This window comes from Micromonas pusilla (genome assembly GCF_000151265.4).
Source record: "Micromonas pusilla CCMP1545 genomic scaffold MICPUCscaffold_14, whole genome shotgun sequence".
NCBI lineage: Eukaryota > Viridiplantae > Chlorophyta > Mamiellophyceae > Mamiellales > Mamiellaceae > Micromonas > Micromonas pusilla.
The window spans coordinates 443,444-456,320 of NW_003315895.1; the positions used below are offsets into that span (position 1 = coordinate 443,444).

The window sequence follows — 12,877 nt, forward strand, 5'->3', positions numbered from 1 at the left end:
TCGTCCTGCGTCGCCATCGCGCCGCACCACCGCTCCTGCGACGCCATCGGGCGTCGTGGTCGGCGCGGCGCGCTCTCGTCCGTCGTCGGAGCTGACGACCGATTTTGAACATCGAACCGGCGACGGGTTCATACTACAGGTAATGTTTTTCACCCGTCCCTCGGTTTCAACATTTGATCGCTCTCCCTTTCAACTGACCGATGATTTTTTTTATTCAACAGAACAGGCTGTCATCAGTTAGGTATCGACGAGATCGGCGTCACTCGAGAGCGCGCGCTCGAGACGCACCCAGCGGCGAGACGAGACGCGATGACATCTCTCGCGTCGGCGTCGCGCGCGCTCGCGCGTCCTCCTCGGATCCCAGGCGCCGGCGGCGCCGCGTCGTCGTCGTCGTCGTCGTCGTCGCGACGCGCGGCGACGTCCGCGTCCGCGTCGTCGCCGCGTCGTCGAGACGAAGAAAACGCGGTGAGCACCCGATCTGAGGCGCGTTCTATACACTGGTTCCCATACGACCGCGTTGGCGTGGTGAACGCCGATCCTTAAGGACTTTTCCCGGCGTCTCTCTCCTCCCACCCCTCGCTTTCAATCCCCGTCCTCGATGCCTTTCAACTCCAACTGACGCCTTTCAACTCCACCCCGACATTCGCTTGTATAGAACGGCCCTGAGATGATGATGATCGACGAGAAGCGTCGTCGCGAGCCGCCCGTCCTCCTCCTCCTCCTCGCGTCGCGCCGCGCCGCGATGACGGCCGCGCTCGCCGCCGCCGCCGCCGCGATCGCCGCCCCGAGACGCGCGCTCGCGTCGTCTCCTCCCCCTCCGCCGTCCGAGGGCGACTGCGCGGATTGCGTCGGCGTCGTCGACGGACTCCTCAACTCGTGCCCGGGAGAGACCGAGGCGTGCGTGTCGTCGCAGAACGACGACGAGGCGCACTTCGTCGCGCCGTGGGCGTACCCGGGCGACCGCGTCGCGGCGATGCGACGGCTCGTGGACGTCGTCGCGGGCGTCGCGCCGCGCGGGCAGCTCGCGGAGAGCGACCGCGCGAGGCTCGAAGCCGCGAGCGACGACGACGACGGCGGCGGGTGGACCCTCACCCCCGCTGGCGAGTTCACGCTCAACGCGCCGCCGCCGCCGCGCGCGGAGATCGGCAGAGGAAGATCTAACGCGAGGAGCGCGGCGCTCGCGAGCCGCGTGCTCGCCGCGGGGTCGTTCGCGTCCGCGGGGAGGAACGACGCCGGGAGGAACGCGAACGACGCGCCGCCGCGGCGGGTGACGACGGCGGTGGCGGCGTACGACGAAGCCGCGGGCTACGTCCGGCTGGTCGTCGTCGACGGGGAGCGCTCGAGCGAGTCCGTGGGTGCCGTGGGTGCCGTGGGTGCCGTGGGTGCCGACGTCTACGACGTCGAGTTTCTGTTCCTGGAGGACGACGAGGTGTGCGACGTGCGCGCGGCGGCGAGGGACGCGCCCAGAGGGGGCGCGTGGTCGCTGTCGTACGTGGACGGCGTGAAGGCGCGTTCTATTTCCACACTGACTGGTCCCCGTGCGACCGCGTCGTTCGCGCGGTGGACGCCGTTCCTCGAGGACTTGGACTTCTTCGGCCCCCCGACGTTTCGTTCGTTTCTCTCCGCCCACCCCGCGGTCGTTTCGATCCCGACGCGCGCGCCGCGACGCCTTTTGACTCCGTCTGACGCGCCCATCGACTCCGCCCCGACGTACGTCGCTTTGAAGTACAGTACACGCGCGGCGGCGCGAGGGCGCTGCTGGAGGGGTTGCGGATAGGGGTGGGGTGGGAGATCTTGCCCGTGATCTCCGCGTTCGATCCGCGGTTTAACAACAGCAAGCGGTTGTGGTTCGAGAGAGCGCTGACGCCGATGTTCGATCCGAGCGTGATGGACACGCGGCGAGACGGGGGGCGGTAGTAGCCCGTAGCCTAGCCGCGAGTCGAGAGTTTATGATGACAGCGGTAGGAGGAGGCGGCGGTGCCCGAGGAGTTTGCGACGCCTCGGAGTGTGATGATGAAGAATTTAAGTAGGGGAGAAAGGGGGGGTAGCGGTACACGTAGTTTGACACTCAGTTCATCACGAGACGTTTTTTTCGTTCCACGCCGCGCGCGCGGCCACAAAACACGATGGCGGAGGAGGCGCCGCCGCCGCCGCCGCCGCCGCCGCCGTCGCGGGAGATGACCCCCCTCGAGCTGATGCGGCATCGGAACGATCTCATGCACAGCGCGGAGAGCATCCACGCGGGACGGTCGTTCGCGCCGAGGCCGACGGACGTGTTCATCGTGACGTATCCCAAGTGCGGCACGACGTGGGCGACGCAGGCGCGTTCTATACACCGGGCCCCATACGACCGCGTCGGCGTGGTGAACGCCGATCCTTAAGGAGTTTGCCCGGCGCATCTCTCCGCCCAGGGTCCCTCGCTTTCAATCCCCGCCCTCGGCGCCTTTCAACTACACCTGACGCCTTTGAACTCCACCCCGACACACGCTCGTATGGAATGGCCCTCAGGTGTGTCACCAGATTCGCTGCATCGCGTCGAACGCGTCGTGCGCGGCGAAGCACGCCGCCGCGATGGGCGGGCCGGCGTCCGGCGCGACTGCGCGCGCGCACGTCGTCGACGCGATGGCGTTCGGAGAGATCACGCAGGTCGTGCCGTGGGACATCCTCGCGCTGGACTGCGGACAGCGCCTCGACGACGAGCAAGTGTGCGACCCGAGGCTCTTCAAGTCTCACGAGCGATGGGAGAACGTCGCCAAGGGCGCGCGGTACGTCTGCGTCGTGCGCGACCCGCTGGACGTCTTCTTCTCCTTCTACAACTTTCTCCCCGCGTACATGGGCATCGCGCCGGGGAAGATCACGCACGAGGAGTTCGCGGACGCCATCTTCGCGGGCGCGTCGCACAGCGGACACGTGTGGGCGCACTTCTTGGGGTACTGGGAGCAGAGAGCGCGCGAGGACGTTCTGCTGGTGTGTTTCGAGGACATGAAAGAGAACCTCGCGCGCGTCGTCGAACGCGTCGCGCGATTCATCTTGGGCGACGGAAACGGTAACGGTGACGGAAACGCCGCGAGCGCGAGCGCGTTCGAGTGGACGAGCGCGATGACGGACGAGGTGTGCGAGAAGTCCGAGTTCGAGTACATGCGGTCGCGCGCGGCGCAGTTCGACGATCACTTCGTTCGCGAGGAGATGTGGCGCCGCGTGCGCATCGACGAGAACGAGTGGGGCGGGGATAAGCTCGTGGGGAAGGTGCGCGAGGGCGGGGGGAAGGTGGGCGGGGGGAAGGAAGGCATGAGCGCGGAGCTGCGGGAGAGGATAGAGAAGCGCTGGGACGAGGTCATGAGACCCGCGGGGTTCGAGGCGTACGCCGACTTTCGAGCCGCGATAAACGCGCTGTATCGATGAATCGATTAATCCATAATAAGGTTAACGCTAACCGTACGTAGGATCGATCACCTCGACATTACTGTACGTCGTCGACGTCACGAGCCTCGCCTCTCTCGGCGCAACGCGCGCAGTGCCAGTACACGCACTCCTGGATGCCCTCCCAGCAGTGGAGCGGCGTGAACCCCATCCGAAGCAGCGCCGCCTCCGCGTCTCTTCTCGCGGCGGATGCGGCGCCGACGCCGGTCAAGAATCGCTCGTGCCACTCGATCAGAAGCTGGCACGTCGGCGGGCCGTCCGCGCCGTAGCGCTCTTCCCACCCGCGTATCACCTCAAACTCCCCGCCCTCGATGTCCACCTTGACGATATCGACCCCGTCCTCGTGGCCGAGCTTCTTCATCGTTCGCCACAGCGCCGCCGCCGCGAACGCCTCGCGCGTCTCAGGGCCGTTCCATACGAGCGAACGTCGGGGTGGAGTTGAAAGGCGTCGGTTGAAGTTCAAAGGCGTCGAGGGCGGGGATTGAAAGCGAGGGGTGGGCGGAGAGAGACGCCGGGAAAAGTCCTTAAGGATCGGCGTTCACCACGCCAACGCGGTCGTATGGGAACCAGTGTATAGAACGCACCTCGTCCGTGAGCATCTTCGGACGCGCTTCCTTCCTCTTCCCATCCGCGCCCGCCGCGTCGATCGTCACGGGGACGAACGCGTCTTTGTGCGATCTCGGTAACGCCATCGTGAGCGTCGTCTCGTCGTCCCTCGACGCGAGCAACACCCGGTGCCAATTCCACCGCTTCGGGACGCCGCCTCGCTTCGCGAGCTCGACGATGAACTCCGTCGCGACGTGGGTGTTGTCGAACCCGTGCACGACGACGTTCGGATGACGCTTTATCACCGCCGCGTCCCAGGTGATGTCGCGCCCGACGCCGAAGGCGTAGACGATCGCGCCCGCGGACGCGGACGCGTCCGAGGCGGCGGCGGCGGCGGGGGCGTCGTCGTCGGTGTCGGACAGGAGTTTCGGCGGCGGCGGCGACCGCGGCGGCGACGGATGCGGCGACGACGCCGACGCCGACGACGCCGCCGCCGCCGCGTCCTCGCCCCGCTCCCACGGCAGCGTGGCGCCGCCGACCGAATCCTTCGAATCCTCCTTCGAATCCTTCGCGTCGAGCGCGCGTCTTCTCGGCCCGTCGCCGCCGTCCCTCCCGTCTACTACTCGCGACGACGGAGATCTCCGCGCCCGCGCGCGCGCCTCGAGCGCGTCCGGGACGTACTTCCACGCGTTCCACCGCCATCCGTACTGCGCGAGTCTCTTCGCGGACGGCGGCGCGCACGTCTTCTTCTTCGTATTCTTCGTATTCTTCGTATTCTTCGTATTCTTCGTATTCTTCGTATTCTCCTTCTCGAACGGCGCGATGTCGCCGCGCGCGGCGTCGCCGCTCGCGTTCCAGAGCGCGCGCTCGCTCGCAGTCTCCGCGAAGAGATCGCGCGGGGGGTGTCCGAGCTCGTGATGCGAGACGTGCTCGTCCATCTCCCGCTGCGTCATCGTCGTCGGCGCGGCGGCGACCGCGACGGCGGCGATCGACGCCGCGACCGCCCACGCGAGGAGGAGCGACGCGGGAGACGGCATCCTCTCTCCGCGCGTCCGCGATGTGATGCGCTCGACGCGCGCGATCGATCTGTCGCTGTCGGGTCGTCGCGAAAAACGTAACTCCGAAGATGCTCCGAACCAAACCCGAGCGTCTTGTTATATACGAAAGTAAGACTTGGCGTAGTACGAAATCATCCGCCGAGTCTAACTAGATCGCCATAGGACACAATCTAGGCACTGTCGAACAGCGTTTTCCACGGCTCTCGTTCGCCGACGGTCCGAAAGACCGGTGCGGGCGCGACGTCGACGTCATCGTCTCAGAACGCGTCGCGCCTCCCGCGCGTCCGTCGCCCGTCGGACTCGTGCATGCGCGTGAGCCCGGAACCGAGGGACACGGAGGACGTCGTGATGTCTACGGAAGCCACGGTCACGATGGAGGCGTACGCTCCTCCCGCGCCCGCCGCGCGCGCGCCCGGCGGCGAGAAAAGGTCGTCGTCCTTCTTCGGCTCCTCCCCGAAAGCGGGCAAGGACGCCGCCGCGGTGGCGGACGACGAGAAACCGTCCCGCATCGAGCGTTACGCGGACAAAATTAACGGCGCGATCACTGGCGCGTTCTTCAGCCTCGGGCACGGGATCGCCGCGTCGCCGCGAAAGGCTGCGCTCTGCGCGCTCGCGCTCTGCCTCGTCTGCGCCGGAGGGATCGGCTACCCGGGCCTGGAAAACGAGTCCAGGTCCGAGAAGCTGTGGATCCCCGCGGACACGCAAGCGCAGGACGACAAAGCGTACGTGGACAACTACTTCGGCGCGGAAGCGCGGTTCGGCGAGGTGATCATCAAGCGCGCGGACGGGACCTCGGTCTTGACCCCGGCGACGTTGAATTCCATGCAGACCCTCGTCGATAAGATCGAAGCGGCGTCCGTCGTGTACGACGGCGCCACGATCTCGTGGACGGACCAGTGCTACTACGTCGGCAGCACGTGCTTCATCGAACACCTGAACAACGCGTTCTCGTCTACGACGGACCGCGACACCGCGAGCGAGATCATCGCGAAGGTCAATCTCGCGTCCATTCCGAACGTGGTCACCTCTGGGACGATCGACCTCGACAAAGTCGCGGGCGGGATCACGTACAGCTCCGGGAGCGTCACCGAGGCGTCCGCGCTTCGCATTTCGTTCCTCACCAAGGTGCACGAGACCCTCGTCGACGGCAGGTGGGAAGACCCCCGCGGCGAGGCGTACGAGCGCGTTCTTCTGGACATTTTCGAGGCGGGCGTCGACGGCCTCGAGCTCTCGTACATCGTCTCTCGGTCGTTCAGCGACGAGTTCGGAGACGCCATCACCGGCGATCTCGTCCTCCTCCAAGCCGCGTTCGTCCTCATCCTCGGCTACGCGACGCTCATGCTGAGCAAGTGGGACGAGGGCTGCGTCGGGACGCGGTTGAGCGTCACGCTCGCGGGCATCGTCGCCGTCGGCATGGCCATCGCGTCTTCGTACGGGTTCTGCTCCTACTGCGGCCTGTTCTACTCCCCGCTCATGAACGTCCTGCCGTTCTTGCTGCTCGGCATCGGCGTGGACGACATGTTCGTCATCGTGACGCAGTACGACTTGCTGTCCCAGGACTCGACGTACCGCGACGGCGATCTGAGGACGCGGATCGGTCGAGCCATGGGCGTCGCGGGCGCGTCCATCACCGTGACGTCGATGACGGACATGTTCGCGTTTCTCATCGGCAGCAACACGTCGTTGCCCGCGCTGAGGAACTTTTGCTTCTACGCCGCCGCGGGCGTTTTCTTCGTGTTCGTGTACCAGTGCACGTGGTTCGCCGCGTGGTTGACGATCGACGAGTGGCGCCGCGAGAAGAACAAACGCGACGTCTGCTGCTGCTGCGTCGGCACCAAGTCCCCGTGCCTCGCGTGCTGCGACAAGCGTAAGGACGGGAAGACGCGCGTGCAGCACTTCATGGGCGAGAGCCTCGGTGGGACGCTCACGAAGCCGTGGGCGAAAGGGCTCGTCGTCGGCGTGTTCACCGCGATCGCGATCGTCGGCTTCGTCGGTTGCGCGCGGATGAAAATCGAAGCCGACGTCAACGACTTCATCCCCGAAGGGTCGTACCTCAAAGACTGGCTCTCCGACAGCGACTACTACTTCACCAAGGTTGGCGACGCGATCGCGCTGTACACGAACAACATACAGATCAACACCGCGGAGAACTCGAAGGTTTTGAGGCTCGCCGTCGCCGCGTTTAAGGGGGACGCGTACGTCAGCGCGGACGCGACGTACGATTGGGTTACCGCCTGGGACGCCGACGGGACCCGAGGCACCGTGGACACGGCGTACTCGTACTCGAGCTTGAAGACGTGGCTCGACGGCAGCGGCGCGGCGTACGCGAACGACGTCAAGTGGGTCGACTCGTCGAATCCGGCGTCCGGGATTTACTCCGCGCGCGTCCGAGGGAACCACGTCAAGACGGCGACGTCGGATGAAAAAGTCAAGTCAATGGACTCCTTGCGCGCGACGCTCTCCGGCGTCGCCGGGAACGGCGACGGCAGGGTGTTCGCGTACAGCGCGTCGTGGTTAAACTACGAGCAGTACAAAACGATCGAGGAGGAAGCGCTACGGAACATCTCGAGCACGATGGCGGTCATGGTGGCCATCATCGCGTTTCTTCTCGTGAACCCCAAAGCCGTGCTCGTCGTGTGCCTGTGCCTGTGCCTCATCATCATCAACATCATCGGGTACATGTACTTTTGGGATTTAAATTTCGACTCCGTGACGATCATCATGTTGATCATCGCGCTCGGGTTGAGCGTCGACTACGCCGCGCACATCGGACGCGCGTACTTGGAGACGAGAGGCTCCCCGGATGAACGACTGAAGGCGTGCTTGAACAACATGGGCGCCGCCGTCTTCAACGGCGCCTTCTCCACGTTTCTCGCCGTCGCCGTGCTCGGCGGGTCGCAGTCGTACGTGTTCATCACGTTCTTCCGGCAGCTCTTCTTGTGCATCACGCTGGGTTTGTCCCACGGGTTGATCCTCCTTCCCGTGTTGATGTCTCTGGTGAACCCGAAGCCGTACGCGCAACACACGGCGGCGTATTGACGACGAGCGTATCTATTCTTAGTGTTTATTCTTTCGCGTCCGTCTCTCGAAGGAGACACGGGACGCCTTGTTAGGCCGCTCGCTGCTGTACATAGCAAACGCCATTTTTTTATACGATCACCACGGCATGACGTGATGCGCGCGCGTTCTTCTCGTCCGTCCGCGCCGGTTTCGATCCGCAGTCGAAAACGTGATCTCGACCGTGCCGCGATCTGTCTCTGCTGGTGTGCAACATTTTAAGATCAGCGCGCGATCGACCGCTCGCCTCAGACGTCGGCGCGCCCGGGCATGTCGCCTCCGGTCGTCTCGCCAGTCGTCGGGTCTCCATCGCGACCGGGCGCGTCCTCTCTCGTCGCGAACCGACCGCGGAACCCCGCGGCGTCGTCCTCGAGGGCGACGGCGATGGCGGAGGCGTCGTCCGATGGAGCTGTCAAGCGCGTCGTGGGCCTGGGCGATCCCGTGAGCGACGTCCTCGTTCGCCTGGACGAGCCGTCGTACGCGAAGCGCGTGTTCGCCGCGTGCGGGATCGCGGAGCCCGGCGGGTGCCTCCCCGTGGACGCGGACGAGGACATCGCGCGGTTGCTCGCCGTGTGCGGCGGCGAGTGGGTCGACTTTAGCGGCGACGACGGCGACGACGGCGCGTCCGCGTCCGTCTCGGTCGCGACGCCGGAGTGTTGCCCGGGCGGGTCCGCGGCGAACGTCATGAAGGGCATCGCGAACTTGGGCGGCGCCGCGTCGTTCGTGGGGATGATCGGGAAAGACGAGACCGGCGCGCGGTATCGCGCGCTCCTCGCGTCGCAGAACGTTTCTCCCATCCTCCTCGAGTGCGAAGACGACGACGAGAGCGGCGGCGAAAGATCCCTCGGAAGCGCGCGGTGCATCTCCTTGGTCGAGCGCGACGGCCAGCGCACCATGCGAACCTACCTCGGCGCGTCGTTGCGGATGTCCGCGAGCGACTTCCCGACCGACGAAGCGCTGACCGGCGCGGCGCTGTTACACGTGGAGGGGTACGCGTTGTACCGGCCAGAGTTGTGTCTCGCGGCGACGCGAGCGGCCAAGGCGAGGGGCCTGCTCGTGTCGTTGGACCTCGCGTCGTTCGAGGCGCGTCCCATACACTGGTCCCCATACGACCCCGTCGGCGTGGTGAATGCCGTTTCTTAAGGACTTTTGCCGGCGTGTCTCTCCGCGCATTCCTCGCTTTCAATCCCGACACACCTCGACGCCTTTCAACTCCGCTTCTGACGCCTTTCAACTCCACCCCGACGTCGCTTCGTATGGAACGACCCTGAGGTGGTTCGAAACTGCCGCGCGACGCTGATCGAGGTCCTGGAGAGTGGGCTCGTGGACTTGCTGTTCGCGAACGAGGACGAGGCGAGGGAGCTCGTCGGCGCGTCCGCGCTCGGCGTCGGCGGCGGCGGCGGCGCAGCGGATGAACGCGTCGACCGAGGCGATGACGAAAACTTCTTTAACCGCTCCGACGCGGATAAGGCGCTCTCGTGGATGCTTCAGCACTGCGCCGTCGCGTGCGTGTCGCTGGGCGCGCGCGGGTGCGTCGCGCGCGCCAAGGACGGCGCGAAGGGCGTCGCCCCCGCGGTGCGCGTGCCCGTCGTTGATACCACCGGCGCGGGCGACTCGTTCACCGCGGGGTTTTTGACCGCGTATTTGAGGTGCGTTCTATCCCGCGCACTGGTTCCCGTACGACCGCGTCGGCGTGGTGAACGCCGTTCCTTATGGACTTTCTCTCCCGGTGTTTGTCTTTCTCCGCCCACTTCTAGGTTTCGATCCCGACGCGCCTCGACGCCTTTCAACTCCGCTTCTGACGCCTTTCGACTCCGCCTCGATGACGTTATTCGCTCGTACGGAACGACCCCGAGGGGCGGGAGCGTGCAGGCGTGCTGCGTCGCCGGGTGCGTCGTGGGGACCGCGCTCGTGCAGGTGTTGGGCGCGGAGCTGAGCTTCGGGAAGTGGGAGGAGCTGTCGAGGGAGGTGAACGACGTCGTGGAGAGGTTGGGAGGAGGCGAGGCTGGAGGGAGCCGACGAGAGTAGGTGGTGCGCGAGAGCGGACTGAAGAGACTATGAATTAAATAATTGGGGCCCCGATTAAAAAAGTTCATCGGTTTGTTGAAAGGGGACGCGATCAAATATTGAAACCGAGTTGTGGGTGAAAAACTTTTATTGAACGCGCCTGTCGTGATTGGCGAGAACACGTCAACTCGACGCGCGCGCACCGAATTGTCGAAAAGAAGGACGTCTCGTCGCGCGCCAGAGGATCTCGCGCGATGCGGTCGCCGCGCGCGACGCCGTCGCGCGCGCTCGTCCTCCTCCTCGCGACGCTCGTCTTCCTCGCGTCGCACGCGGCGTTCGTCTCCGCGAACGTCCTCCCGAACGCGGCGTGGAAGACCGCGGTCGCGACGTTGCGAAGGCAAGGCTTGCTCCGCGACGACGCGCCCGAGGACCCGACGGAGGATTCCGGGTGGGAGGCGCAGCGCTTAGCCGCGGAGGCGGAGGCGTCGGACGCCGCGGCGAAGCGCCTTCCGCGGACGGCCGCGGACGTGTACTACGACGACGCGATGGCGCTCCTCGCCGCCTCGGACGGTACCTCCCCGCGGACGACGCGTACCGCGGTGGCGCTGCTCCGCGACGCGCTGGCGTCGGACCCAGGCGCGTTCTATCTCACACTGGTCCCCGTACGACCGCGTCGGCGTGGTGAACGCCGTTCCTTAAGGACTTTCTCTCCCGGCGGTCGTTTCTCTCCGCCCACCCCTCGGTTTCAATCCCGACACACCTCCCTCGACGCCTTTCAACTCCGCTTCTGACGCCTTTCAACTCCACCCCGACGTTCGCTCGTACGGAACGCCCCTCAGCGCACGGGCCGTCGTTGACGCAGCTCGGGCGGCGACATCAGCTCGGCGACGGCGTCGACGGCGGGCTCCCCGACGACGACGCCGCGTTCGAGCTCTTCAATCGCGCCGCGGAGGTGGGCGACGCGGCCGCGCACGCCGAGCTCGGGTTCATCCACGGCGTGGGATGGGGCGGACGCGAAATCGACGTCCCTCGCGCGCTTCTGCATCATTATTTCGCCGCTCTCGGCGGCGACCCGAGAGGTCAGATGGCGCTCGCGCACCGACACGCCAGGGGCGTCGGCGTCCCGAAGTCGTGCCGCGCCGCGGCGCTGTATTACAACCCAGCCGCGGAGAAGGTGGTCGAGAGCGTCGACGCGGCGGTGCCGGGGATCTCGCCGTCGGTGGAGAAGCACAGGCTCAGGCGCGTTGTGTGTACAGTAGTCTATGAATACGCGCGCGTTTCACCCGCGTTTCTCCCGGCGTCGACTCAACTTTGATCGCGTCGTCCCCTTTCAACTGACTGACCGCCGATGGATACAACACTTCTTTGCTTCGGCGTCGCCCTCGCAGCGTCGAGACGGACGCGTCGTGGCCCAGCGCGAGAGCGAGAGAGCAGGACGTCGTGCAGTACTATCAGTACAGCGCGGCTTTGGGGAACGCGAACGCGGCGGCGGCGGTGGGGCGGTTGCTGCACCACGGCGCGAAGGGCATGACGCGGGACCACAAGGCGGCGTTTCGATACTTCGCGCAAGCCGCCGCCGCCGGGGACGCGGACGCGACCGCGCACTTGGGGCACATGCACGCGAACGGGGTGGGCGTGAGGCCGTGCAACGAGACGGCGATGTCGCTGTTTAAGAAAGCCGCGGAGGACGGCAGCGCGCACGCGCGGTACGGGTTGGGATACATGCATCTCGCCGGGTTCGGCGTGGAGCGAGACGTGAAAAAGGCTGCGCAGTACCTGACCCAAGCCGGGGAGCAAGGGAGCTCGGACGCCAACTTTTTGCTGGGCGCGATGCGCGCGCGCGGCGTCGGCGGAGAGAAGGACGCGGCGAAAGCGGTCGCGTCGTTCAGCGTCGCCGCCGCGCGCGGGCACGTCCCCGCGACGTATAACCTCGCGATGATGCAGCTCGCCGGAATAGGGATTTCGCCGTCGTGCGACGCCGCGACGACGCTTCTGAAGTCGATCGCGGAGAAGGGACCGTGGGTCAAGGACATCGAGAACGCGCACGCGTTGTACACGAAGAAGAACCTCAGGGCGGCGTTGCTGCTGTACTCCAAAGCCGCGGACCTCGGGATCGAGGCGGCGATGGCGAACGCCGCGCACGTGCTGGAGCGCGCGGGGGAGTGGTACGAGGAAGCCGGGTTTGACCCGGAAACGCGTCTCGAGCGGGCGTTACATTATCACCGCCTCGCCGCGGATCAAGGCAACGTCCGGTCGCTTCTGCGGATCGGAGACGCGTACTGGTACGGCCGCGGCGTGAAGCGAGACGCGAAGAAAGCCGCGGCGGTGTACCAGCAAGCGAGCGCGCACAGGAGCGCGCAGGCGATGTTTAACCTCGGGTCGATGCACGAGACGGGGGTCGGTTTACCGAAAGATTTGCACCTCGCGAAGCGGTACTACGACATGGTCCTGACGACGGATCCGCACGCGTGGGCGCCCGCGAAGATGGCGCTCTGGAGGCTCGCTCTGCGCGTCGCGATCGAGGCGCGCGGAGAGAAGATTGACGAGATCGTCGGCGTCTTGCGTCGGAACAAAGACTTGGTCGTCGCGGGGATACTTCTGTGCGCGCTCGCGTGCGTGTTGACGCTGCGCGTGGCGATGGGGGTCGCGACGACGCGCGACCGGAGGGAGCGCGCAGGCGCGAGCGCGCGAGAGGCGGCGGCGGCGGGGCGGGACGCGAGGCTGGCGCCCGTCGTCGCGCCCGCGGAGTAGAAGCGACGGAACGAAGAACTAAAAGAGACCGAGCGTAG

General features: G+C 66.0%; 7 protein-coding genes across 7 annotated transcripts; 5 read left to right on the top strand and 2 right to left on the bottom strand.

The window, feature by feature from the left end:
• Positions 1–742: 742 nt before the first annotated feature.
• On the top strand, positions 743–1,917 carry MICPUCDRAFT_53088 (uncharacterized protein; the record flags this gene model as incomplete). Its single annotated transcript, XM_003063190.1, has 2 exons — positions 743–1,636; positions 1,732–1,917. The coding sequence occupies 2 exons, from the start codon at positions 743–745 to the stop codon at positions 1,915–1,917; spliced, it is 1,080 nt and encodes a 359-aa protein (XP_003063236.1).
• A 209-nt stretch (positions 1,918–2,126) lies between these two features.
• On the top strand, positions 2,127–3,402 carry MICPUCDRAFT_53089 (uncharacterized protein; the record flags this gene model as incomplete). The annotated part of the gene is made up of 2 exons (XM_003063191.1): positions 2,127–2,363; positions 2,509–3,402. The coding sequence occupies 2 exons, from the start codon at positions 2,127–2,129 to the stop codon at positions 3,400–3,402; spliced, it is 1,131 nt and encodes a 376-aa protein (XP_003063237.1).
• Positions 3,403–3,460: 58 nt separating this feature from the next.
• Positions 3,461–3,781, bottom strand: MICPUCDRAFT_53090 (uncharacterized protein; the record flags this gene model as incomplete). The annotated part of the gene is made up of 1 exon (XM_003063397.1): positions 3,461–3,781. One exon carries the CDS (start codon positions 3,779–3,781, stop codon positions 3,461–3,463), a length of 321 nt encoding a protein of 106 aa, XP_003063443.1.
• A 163-nt stretch (positions 3,782–3,944) lies between these two features.
• Positions 3,945–5,003, bottom strand: MICPUCDRAFT_53091 (uncharacterized protein; the record flags this gene model as incomplete). The annotated part of the gene is made up of 1 exon (XM_003063398.1): positions 3,945–5,003. One exon carries the CDS (start codon positions 5,001–5,003, stop codon positions 3,945–3,947), a length of 1,059 nt encoding a protein of 352 aa, XP_003063444.1.
• Positions 5,004–7,460: 2,457 nt separating this feature from the next.
• On the top strand, positions 7,461–8,063 carry MICPUCDRAFT_22258 (resistance-nodulation-cell division superfamily; the record flags this gene model as incomplete). The annotated part of the gene is made up of 1 exon (XM_003063192.1): positions 7,461–8,063. One exon carries the CDS (start codon positions 7,461–7,463, stop codon positions 8,061–8,063), a length of 603 nt encoding a protein of 200 aa, XP_003063238.1.
• Positions 8,064–8,465: 402 nt separating this feature from the next.
• Positions 8,466–10,227, top strand: MICPUCDRAFT_53093 (PfkB family carbohydrate kinase; the record flags this gene model as incomplete). The annotated part of the gene is made up of 2 exons (XM_003063193.1): positions 8,466–9,206; positions 9,354–10,227. The coding sequence occupies 2 exons, from the start codon at positions 8,466–8,468 to the stop codon at positions 10,107–10,109; spliced, it is 1,497 nt and encodes a 498-aa protein (XP_003063239.1). The 3' UTR covers positions 10,110–10,227.
• A 771-nt stretch (positions 10,228–10,998) lies between these two features.
• MICPUCDRAFT_22508 (uncharacterized protein) lies at positions 10,999–12,839 on the top strand (the record flags this gene model as incomplete). Its single annotated transcript, XM_003063194.1, has 2 exons — positions 10,999–11,334; positions 11,484–12,839. Coding segments are annotated over 2 exons (1,692 nt in total), but the record flags the coding sequence as incomplete, so codon positions are not given.
• Between the last annotated feature and the right edge of the window lie 38 nt (positions 12,840–12,877).